Here is an 11,340-nt window from a genome sequence, read left to right as displayed (position 1 = left end):
ACTTTAACTAAACCATGTCTCATCTATGACCCTTGGACATAAAAAAATATTGCCTCCAAGTCATTGATAAAGATATTAAACATTGCAGAGCTGAAAAAAAAAAACAACCCTGAAATACCATAAAACCACAACTATTTTATTATTCCTCACAGAAATATATGTTTTAAACTGCACTTTCTCTAGTAACACAGGAGGCCTGCTTTGTTTTTTCATTGGTCCAGTTGCTTAAAAGGAACAGTATGAATTCAAATGTCTTACTGAAGGTAAAAAAAAATTCAACCAAAAATCTGTAAATTCATTTTAGCATTAGACTAAATTTGTTTTTAATAAGCCCATACTAATCAGCAATAGGTATTTTACCCTCAGTTCTTGATTAGCCAAACTTTCTGATTTTACTCAACTCTTTATCTCAGGTTACAGCAACCAGGACCACTGTATTTTAGATAAGAGCCTTAACTTTAATCCAATCTTCCTGAACTTCTCAATTCATCCCAGATACAATTTAAAAAAAACAGTACTTCCTCCCCACCCAGCTCAGCATGGTCCAAGAAAGGTTTTATCAGAGTTTTTTTAATAAGAACTGGCCAAAGCATTATTTGGACATTCTGATTTAAGAATCTTGACAAATTTTTAAAGCTTTTGTTTAACATATTCATTTGCTGTTAATAAAATGGAAAACCAGACTTCTCGCCAAGATAGATAAAACTAACATTTTAAAAATATCTACCATATTTATACTGACAATCTAATACTTGCACAAGTACCACCATTAAGGAAAAGCATCAGGAACAACAGAAAACTCCTTCTTACTGTTCATAATTAATATGGATTAAGTTTATTTTCTTCAGTGTCTTTTTCTTTTTTATTGCCTATAAACCCAGTTTTTGAACTTGGTATCTATTCTTGGATTTTGCTGTTAGTTTTTTTTTAAACTGCCAGTTTTCACATCCCTGTAAACCAAGCTGATTTTTAACCAATAGGCTTGCCTCAAGATTTTTTATTTTGTAAGCATTTAATAACATGCTTTAAGTAGCAAACAATCATCATTCACATTTTAATGTGTAAATGTTTTCCCTTGATTCAGCTTGATTATTTCTATCATCCTTTATCCTTAAACCTTCTATCATTCTATCATTCTTAAACCATCCCTACAACATCCTTAAACCCCACTTACAGTGCTGAGTACATGTGTTTCAGGTAGGTCTCCATTTAGTTGTAGTTGCCTGTACATTGACAACCATTCATTTTTCTTCTGCAATCTGTTTAACCATTTCAAGGTGATTAACTTATGCCTCTATAACGTTAGATGAATGCCCAGACTCCAGAGATCACATCACCTCAGGATTTCCAGCAATACTTTCATATCAGTACTGAGACTAGTGCCTGAGTATGTTTTACTTGGATTGAAATCCCACCTGAGAAGCACCATCCTCACACCTGAAAAATACATGGCTACTGGGTAAGGCACAACTTTTAGTGAGATTGCCACGGCCTGTGGTAAATAATAATAGTACTCCAAATAATGTTTTATATGCTTTGGATAAAAACGTCCTATCAGCAATTACTTGCCTCCAATTTGTCAATGACTTACAAAACAGGCATATTATTTTTGGCAGTGGTCAACATCACTTCTTTTGGACGCTCAGTCCCACGCTGAATACATGGAGTAATTTACTAGTTTGGTCACACAAGTCTTTCTACTGGGTCAATTTTTACTCATAAGTAAGCAGTTTCCATTTCTCTTGCCTATTATCTAGGCAATTGTATAAAAATGCTTTATTTGCCTCTCTTCTCTTTTCTTGGTTTTATGAGTAGCAGGATAATACCCCAGCTAAAAATACCTCTGCTAAAACTAACAGTAATAAGGCTTTTAATAATCATCAGAAATTGATTGAGTTGCTCCTCAGAGTTACTGTTTTGGGTCCTGTACACAACAAAACAATACAGGATGAGAATTTGTAAAGTTCTTCTTGCAATCTGCTTTAGAGTAAGATTTAATCTTTCTAGAGAATTTGCAGGTTGTGCACAACCACATTATAGTTGCCAAAAATACATATTTTAGAAACTATTTTAAAGCACTGAGGCCCCCACAGAAAGGGAAAAGGAACTAATCTAAATGGAAAACATCTGCACATTTCAAAAAACATGTTCAGCATAATTATTATTTATATGTGCTCAAGTTATGAGAGTGATTTCTATTGTGTCTTATTATGGAAAATCCTGACTAGAGTAAGAAAATACAGCATAAAAATAAAGTAATTTGTCCAAGAGGTTTAGATTTTAAGGTAAGGAATTGCAGTGCAATTCCACAGCAGCTTGACCTAATATAACCAGCTTAGCCAGCAAAACGTGATCACTTTTCGGTCATTTCAGTTCTCTGCAGTCGCTCACCACCTGGTCACACAAACACCAGTGCTAGGGAGGGAACAGAGTTGTGCTGCTGGGGGAGAGGGAGGGTGTTAGAGGGAAGAAATTTAGGGAGCTGGTGCCCCAGGATCCCTAATTTTGACTAAAGCAGCCAGGGAACTGCACCCAAGCTCCAGTTAATGAATACCACCAGGCCCGTGCAATCTCATCAGACAAGGGGTACACCAATAGAGTCCCACCTGTTCATAAACCTACAGCAGAATTCAGAGGTCTCATTCCCAGTTACAGCTGTTAGAGAAATGCTTAAACGTCTGCACAACCAGTCCCCACTGGAAAAAGCCACCAAACATCTACGTTTTGAAGTGTAGTCTAGCACAACCCTGAAAGAGTAATTCTCTAATATGGTAGAGTTGACCATAACCCAACCATGATTCACAGCCTTGATTTCTCTCATGCTGCTGACTTCTCCTCACCCCTGCAAAACCCCATGCTTGCATGTCTGAGCTTGATACACACCCAGGCAGGAACGAAAAGCACCCTGACAGAAGCAGTCCTGTCCTACACTGCTAACCGCTGTGCTGGCTGGGGGCTAAAACACGCTCAGCCTCTCACTGCACTGTATGACTAAACTGAAGCACTTCATAATATGGTCCTAAAATAAGAAGCCATATCCCAAGGCGAAACAACAAAAGGCATCCAGAGCATCAACAAACCCCAGCTCACATAATTTTTATGCGTCTTGTAATACTTTAGGTTTGCCACTCTTCCATACTCGTTGAACTCATTGTTTAGTCACAAGAACAATGACATGAAAGTTGAGCTACCGGTATGGGTATGCTTTTTTTGCTATTTGTGTATCTATATATATTTGATGTATTTCAGGAAAATAGTATGCTGTGAAAAATAAAAAATGACAGTGAAACTCAGGCACAAAAGCAAAATGTAAAGACTACCGCAGTATCAGAAGTAGCTGATGCAATTAAGTGTCTAGAAACATTCAATACTAGATTAGATAACTGGCTCAGCTGCTCAAACCAGGAATAAAAACATTTTATAGCTAAAGAGACTTGCATGTGATTTGATACAGCTATTTGCTACAGTGTTCAGATACCTCTCACAAGTAAGTCTGTTCACTTTCAGAAGGGGGTTCTGGGGGATAGAGAGAAAGGGTAGCAGGCTATTTCTCAGTTCAGTAACGCTTTCATGATGTATTGTCTAAATTATCCCAGTGGGGCAGGGGTGGAGGTGTGTGTAGAAAGCTGAAGATGCACACACCCAATGCAACAATCTAGAAGTCCCAGCTAAATTTACTGGTACAGGAATGCTTTATTTAGCTATAATACACATAAATCCCTGATACATTTATCATGCATAAAGTTTAACACTTGCATCATTTATAGTATAACATTTGTTTAATTCTGCTAAAGCATAATGATATTGCTGGTGATATTTAATTTGACATCATTCAGAGTCACTAATTCAAGTATTCTTTCAGAAAAAAAAGAAGGAAGAACAGGGGCCAAGTAATTAACTAGTAATCCCGGGAGCCCTGGAAATAACAAAGCCAATTTTCAGAAACTTTACATCTCTGCACATCACACAAATAGGAAGCCAAGTTAAAGAGGGTAAGGTCCACATACTTGAAGCACTAGGACCTCATTTTGGGAAATTTCATAGCATTACAGTGCTTTCTATAGCTAAAGTCAGTGTACAACTGAAGTATGTAGACATGCATTCCCAGCACAGATCAGGCTACAGCTTCAAGCTGTTCACCAAAACGAGGGGCACAGTCAGAATTCACATTTGAAATCACTGCAGAGGAATTCTGCAGCAGAACTGGAGAAAGAATGCTGCCTTAAATTGCATTTTTAACTCTATCGTCCCCCCTCTTCTTGAGATCTAATTTCCCATACCACTTTTTAACATTACATTAACATTATAACATTAACTAATTACTTGAGCCTTACAAAACAGTCTACACTGTGCACTAGGGTGAGTATATCTACACTGTGTAGAGAGATGAGACTTCTTCCATAGGACTTTTTAGTTTGCACATAATCAAAGCCAGTATCATAACAAAGAAAAACACCTTTTTACAATTCAACTTTTATATAGTTCCCTTCAAACAGCTAATACTCACTACACCTCAGAAAAGAATATACCTCATTATCTGTTCCCACATCCAACATCACTGGTAGACACTCATGAGGTTTTACTCCTCCACATGCTGTATAAAGTGCCAGTTTACCAACTGGGATGCCCATTCCATAACAGCCAAGATCTCCAAGACCAAGAATACGTTCTCCATCTGTCACCACAATAGCCTGGAGGAAGAAATAAAAGCACTGTAAAAATCACTTCTTTCCTTGCATGTACCAAGTATTCCATTATCTTCTTACCATCGTTTTTTAATTTTCATGTAAAAATTCTAACAGGCACAAACAAATCAATAGTACAACAAAGGCCCAGAATTGTTTTATCGTATTTCACTGTGATTTTGTTACACTATTTTAGACTCTTGCTTCACTGTAAATGGGACTTTCATATAAAACTTTTAAGAATACACAAGAGAGGTATTTGGTATCACATTACAAGGGAACTGGCATTGTTTCCTCTTAAGATTTTCTGTCACCAATATGAAAACAGAATAGGAACGGAAAGGAAGTTACCCACAAAAAAAGAAGAACCCTAGACTCCTGGGTTTTTTCATGGCTGTTTTCAGCAGAACCAGAGCCCGCCACTCCTGCTGGCCTTCGACAGGGCTGTCTACAGCCACCTGGTTCTTACCCTTCAAAGATGTATTTCTTCTTCCCTTGAGCAAATAACACACTCCATCATACATATGAGGAAGTATGTGTTTTCATTGATAAAAATACAGGAACTCAGTAAACCCAACAAAACTGCGCTAAAAAGGAAGATATTTCATAGTAAAGGACAGAAGTGCTCAGTATGGCAAGCAGCTGACAACACAATAATTTCCTTGTCATACTCTGTGACAAGCCATTTTAGTTGGAAATTTAATATTTTTTGTGAGAGAGCTCATCAGGTATCATATGTGGAGAACTATTAACCCAAACACTAGAACAGGTTGCCAAGAGATCTTGTGGAATCTCCACCCTTGGAGATACTCAAAACCCAACTGGACACGGCCCTGAGTAACCTGCCCTGGCTGACCCTGCTTGAGCAGGAGGATGGACTAGATAATCTCCAGAGGTGCCTTCCTACCTCAACCGCTCTGTGATTCCCTGAAATGCAGAAAAAGCATTCAGGGATGTAATTTTCAATGTAATTGACCAATTAATCAGTAAAGGATGCCTATAGCTAAACAAGTAAGGGTTTAAAAGCCTCAAACTTTGGCTGTAACAGCTTTGTTTCTATTTATAAAATGAGCTAAGAAATCACTGAAATCTAATTGATGAAAAGCCTATAAAATATCTTAACCAAGTCACCTTGGGTGCAAGCCAGTGTCAGCTTTGTCATGCAACTAAAACTGAACTTACCTTGATGATATTTTCTGGCCAGGATTTAAGCATTGTAGCAATGTGTCCCCGGTCATGTATAGTAATAAAAAGACCCCTGCAAATAAAAAAATACTTTTCATATAAACAGGCAATTAAATACTTCAGTATAAATCAATTAAATAATAAATTAACTCTATGCAAATGTGCTTCCAACATACATAGATTCAGTTCAATAAGTGCTCATGTTGTATGAATAAATTAAATGTCTGCATTTAGTAGAAGTCAGAGAACATGTAACTCAGTAAAGCTTCACTGAGCAATGAGAACCCGTAGAACTCATTTCTGAAAATTGCCAAGTTCGATTTTAAAGCTCACCGAGCACTTGATCTGTTTAAATGTGTTTGTTAATTGTCCCAGACCACAAAATGTGTTCATCGTACGACAGTGATCACTAATGCCCCAGCAGTCCTAATGTTTACAGACAAGAATAGGCCAAAGTTTTAATCTATGAACAAAACCTGAAATAAGCCATATATTAACATTACATAAAATAATTCATGAGCGTTCAGTTATGTGTTTAGAAAACAGTCTGCCTATTTAATTAGATTGCCCCTTTGACACCTACAAAAGTGGGAAATTATCTTCTCTATATGAAAATCTCTTTGATTTGAAAGCATGTAGCACATCCTAAAGTGCTAAGCATACCACTTTTTAGTTTGAAGAGTATTTCTAAGTTGGCCTTTAGTTCCACCAATACAGAAGGGTATAAAACAAAATGACAGAAAAGTGTAATTCTCATTTCATTTTTTTATTTATTATGGAAGCAAAATCAATGTAGTATCTTATCCTACTTTTCAGCACTTTATTCTTCATTTATTTTACTTAACCTGCAGCTATACATCCAGGTCCACTCAGACTTAATTTAATTCCATTTCTTATCCATTTTTCCCATGTAAGATAGTAGAAAAAAATTCTCCCACTAAAGTCAATCTCTCAAAAACCATGAAGAAAACATCAGTGAAGAAGTACATGCCAAAGCTGCCTTCTTGTAATTAAACTTTGCACTAGTAAGTATAAGGAGTTGTCTTCTGGAATTATTCTAAAGCATTTCATCCACCTATTATAAAAATTATAAAATAAAAATTAAAGACGACTATTGAAAAATCATTTAAATCTAAGTCTACTACAATATCTCCATATTCATAGAAGTAGGTCCTTGCCCATGTGGGTCTAAATAAAACTAATAACTCAGGGAAATGCTTGCCAGATATGACTGCAAGTATTCCAAATCAAACAAAAAATTTCCTGCAGTGTTAAAAAGTATATTAGTCAAGACACCAAAATGAGTCCACAAATTACATTTAATTTCATATGTTTATGTATTTCATACATATTAGATTATATATTTATTTATATAAATTATCATGTGATATATATTTTTATATTGAATTTTATATTTAATTCCATATTTAAGTGTCTTCTTCCCCTCTTTGATGTCAAAAATATACAGTTGAAATTGTTTATTATTTTGGACAAAAGGCAGTGTAAGACACATCGCAATTAACCAAAGTATTTCTTAATCTTAAAGTTAACGATACAGGAACAGAAACTACAACATCAAGTAGCTAATTAACTAAAAACTGTCATGTTCTAAAAGAAATATATATATGCACTGTATAAAGGAAAAAAACAGTCATTTCTGGTTAGATATTTTTAACTGTTTAAATTTCATTGTATGCATGTACCCGCAGAACTGGGAATTCTCTGATCCTGGCATTCCCAATTAATTCCCCTTCTACTTCCATTCCCCATGCTCAGAACAAATGCACCAGGCTAGATGATTACATCTATCGGTTGTTTCTTAATAAGTAACGCCTGTCAGCAGATGAACTCCTCCACCCCAGCGCAAGTGACAGTCCTTGCGGGCGGGAGGGTTAATATTTACAGCACTTTGCAGAAGTTGTGGTATTTACAGCCTACAAGCATTTCTATTGGTGACCCAGCTACCTGAAAAAAGATGTCCCTAACAGTGAAACACTGTAGAGAAGCAATGCAAAATACATGCTGATGCTTCCCTTCTGATGTGTTGTACAATGAGCCATTTTATAAAACACTGGGTAAACTGTTAAATCATAAAATACAGTTATCAAAGTTGCTAGCCTCAGAAACAGTCAATCGTGAGAGATGAGCGTGCGAAAGAAAATGAAGAGTGCAGGAGGAAAGCTATCTAGAGGCATCACCCCTCTCCTCCCCGCCCTCCAATTTACACCAACCTAATAGATTCATGTTAAATGAAGCAAGATTTTGTATTGATTTTCTAAAAAGCCGGAGCCCAGCCCAGTGTGGTTAAATGACCTCTTCCTTGCAAGCTAGGGAGAGAGGTCTCCATGGAATAAATTCCCCGGCAGAGGAAAATAAAGGCAGGGAGGCTGCTCCAGAAGGAATTTTGTTAGAACATTTGTAAGGACCTTTGAATAAGTATTGAGACCGTATTTCAGAAATCTGTTCAAGCAGGATCACATTCAAACAACAATGGAAAATAGGGGCTGAAGTGTAAACAGAGTCATGTCGAAAGCATTTCACTCCCCTCCTTCTCCCCTTCCCTCCATTCTTTCTGTAGATTAGTAAAATGTTTCTGGACACATTGTCCTGACTGAGAAGATACGCCTGGATTTAAGGGCACAGAATAAGAGATAAGAATCTTTTATTCTTTTATCTGGATCTGTTTTCCTCATCTTTCATTTCTTTAGTTAAAGCACTTTTCTCCTTTAAGGTGTCCTCTGCAAGAAGCTACACCGGGTTGCAAGAGGAACTCCAGTTTGCAATGGTGTCTGCCACAAGAATATTCAACCTGAATGACTGGAATTGAACCTGCTGGCAATTCTACCTGCAGGCAACTACCAAAAAAGTAGTACTATGTATTTTTTCTTTTCGATGAGGTCATGCTATGTCCAGAAAAACCATCAACTGCACAAGGGTATTGCAAGTGGGAAAGGGTGACACAAGCTGACAAGGTAGCCAACTATTTGGCTACCTAGCAGATGTTACAGTTATTTTTTGGCTGTCATAGCACAGCCATGAGAAGAATCAAGAAAGGAGCAAGCTACACAATTTAAATTGGATTACATTATATATGTATTTCAGTCCACAAATAAGACAGAATTATCCATTTGAGTATAGTGTTAATAATAATAAGTACTGTCATGTCAGTGACGCACACCCCGCTCTGCTGGATGCAGAGCAAGAGACAGCCTGTGATGTGCTTCTGCCTGACACAGCACTTCAGGATGGGGCTGATACAGCAGATGGACAATAACACATTTCAGCACACAGAGAAAGAAGCAAGATACAGAAAAAAAATGCTTAAAGGTAAAGTTTTGTAAAAAAAAAAAATGAGGAAAAATATGCTGCTTGTTTTTCCGCATGCACATATTCACATACCTAACAAGAAAAGCATCTCACGGGGAAGTACGCTTAAGTTCTCCTGTACACACTTTCAGAGCAGCCCAGGTTGGCAAGCTCACTGTAAAAGCACATGTAGGTTTTATGGCACAGTATGGTCCTTTCTATTTGAACTGACATCTCGGTTACACATACTACCTTTTCTTGCAAGGCAACAAATTGGGACCTGCTGAGGCTTAAAAGGCCAATCAGCAAAACTGTGACTTAAAACTGACTTGAAGCTTGCAGCAGCAGATTAGTTTTCAAATTAACGTGTTCATTTTGAACCTGGCACAATGCAGATCTACGTGGAACTTGCCTGAGCGCATATGCAGAAGGGCTCATCTTCAGTCACTTTGGCCCCAGTTAACCTTCAGTTCAGACTTTATACCAGTCTAGCCAAAGGGATCACTTCTACTTATGCCCACTTCAGATAGTCAGACGATACGTGAAACTACAGTGGAGGAATAATTATGCAAATAAGTAACTATGCCTCCTTTCTTCTTGTCACACCACCAGTAAGACCAGAGCCCTGAAGAGTGAGGGGAGAACCCACGCTAGGACATCGGGATCCACTCAACAAAGGGTGGATCTATTTTGGATCACTGAGCTCATTACACTGTAGCGGGTTTTACCATTTATGTGGAGGTCATTCTACATCACATAATTTGGCTCTGTTTTATTAGAACTCTGATCTATGAGAACAAAGTAAACAGAATTAAATGGAGTATTTGTTTATTTTGCTTCAAGGAAACAATGTTCCACCAGCAATGTATTTCTCTATGTTCTATTAAAGCATAGTTTAGAAAAATGTGTCATAGTAACAGAATAATCCTTTCTTTCCTCTTATAATACTAACAGGAGGCAACCTAACATGTCTCAGAAAATGCCAAACATTTTTTAAAGAAAAAAAAGTTCAAACTTTTCTCACAACCCTACATGTTCAAAACTGTTATTTGAATTATGAACTGTACATAGAATTATAATAGAGGTGACTTCACTTTCTCAGGCAGCTTAAATCAACAAGCTTAAAAATAATAATAAAAAATCTCAGGGACCAGCCTCAGTTTATTTCTGAGCCTACACTTTCCTAAACTCCTGTGCTTTGCAAGAAAGAGGTAAACTGCTTCCCTAGTCCCTGTTGAAATTCCCTCCTATTTTTGTTAAAGTTATACAAAGCGGTAAAATACAAACATTGTACGAGAAACTAAAAGTACCTATATGCCCCAAAAGAATGGTCTGCTCTTTTTTCACCAAGAAATAATAACATTTGCCATTGTAACTGTTCAATATGGTCTCCTGTCAACATATAAAATGTACTTAGACTTTTAATTACATCTCACCTTACGAGGTTCCTTTTCATAGTAACACTCATTCCAAGATTTCTGAGGCCTAATAAATACAACTGATGGGCTGATTTAAGAAATGCAGCCCATAAATAAATAAAAAATTATTTATTTTTTTACCTTTCCCTCTGTACTGGCTGAATTTCATTACTTTACAATGCACAGGTATTTTTTTCAATAAATAAAATTGTTGATGCTGAAACTGCAGCTGCTACTGACCTTCATCCTAAATTCACCAGTATTAAACCTGGGCTTTAAATTTTCTATACGTCACATAATTCAAACCTTATTTAAACAGAAAAGTTTGCCAGAAGCAAAGCAAAGACTAAATAAAAAAACAACATCAAAAATAGGACAGGAGCACTAAGAGAACAGTACATACTGTTAACATCTCTGAAAGCCTGGAGCTGTACATGACTAAGATATAGTTCATAAAACAGGCAAGTAGTAACAGTATATGAAAGACAATGGAGAATAAGATATTAACCTGGTAAAGACATAGAAGTTTATAAATATTACATGTTATTTCATGCTTGGCATATAGTTTCCTAAATGATTGATTATAAATAGTTAAGTTTTAGAGGAAAGAGACTTGAAGCATTCTGGAAGACAGATACTACATCTGCCAACTCCAGTTAGCTATACTTCAAAGAATAACTATAAATTATAATTATTATAAATTTTTGTAGTGACTCAAAAGCCCAATTTGGCACAAGAGTGTAGGG

General features: G+C 36.7%; 1 protein-coding gene across 1 annotated transcript in view; it reads right to left on the bottom strand.

Annotated features, from left to right (window-relative positions):
- ME1 (malic enzyme 1, NADP(+)-dependent, cytosolic) overlaps positions 1-11,340 on the bottom strand; it is a 145,521-nt gene that overhangs the window by 104,272 nt on the left and 29,909 nt on the right. The window contains exons 3-4 of the mRNA XM_009333117.1: positions 5,868-5,943; positions 4,530-4,691 (exon numbers count right to left, since the gene is read on the bottom strand). Coding sequence (XP_009331392.1) covers positions 4,530-4,691; positions 5,868-5,943 — 238 coding nt within the window. The remainder of the gene's footprint in view (positions 1-4,529; positions 4,692-5,867; positions 5,944-11,340) is intronic.

The sequence above is a fragment of the Pygoscelis adeliae genome, unplaced genomic scaffold (genome assembly GCF_000699105.1).
Source record: "Pygoscelis adeliae isolate BGI_AS28 unplaced genomic scaffold, ASM69910v1 Scaffold57, whole genome shotgun sequence".
In the NCBI taxonomy this organism is placed as follows: domain Eukaryota; kingdom Metazoa; phylum Chordata; class Aves; order Sphenisciformes; family Spheniscidae; genus Pygoscelis; species Pygoscelis adeliae.
This window is presented reverse-complemented; position numbering and strand designations above follow the sequence as displayed.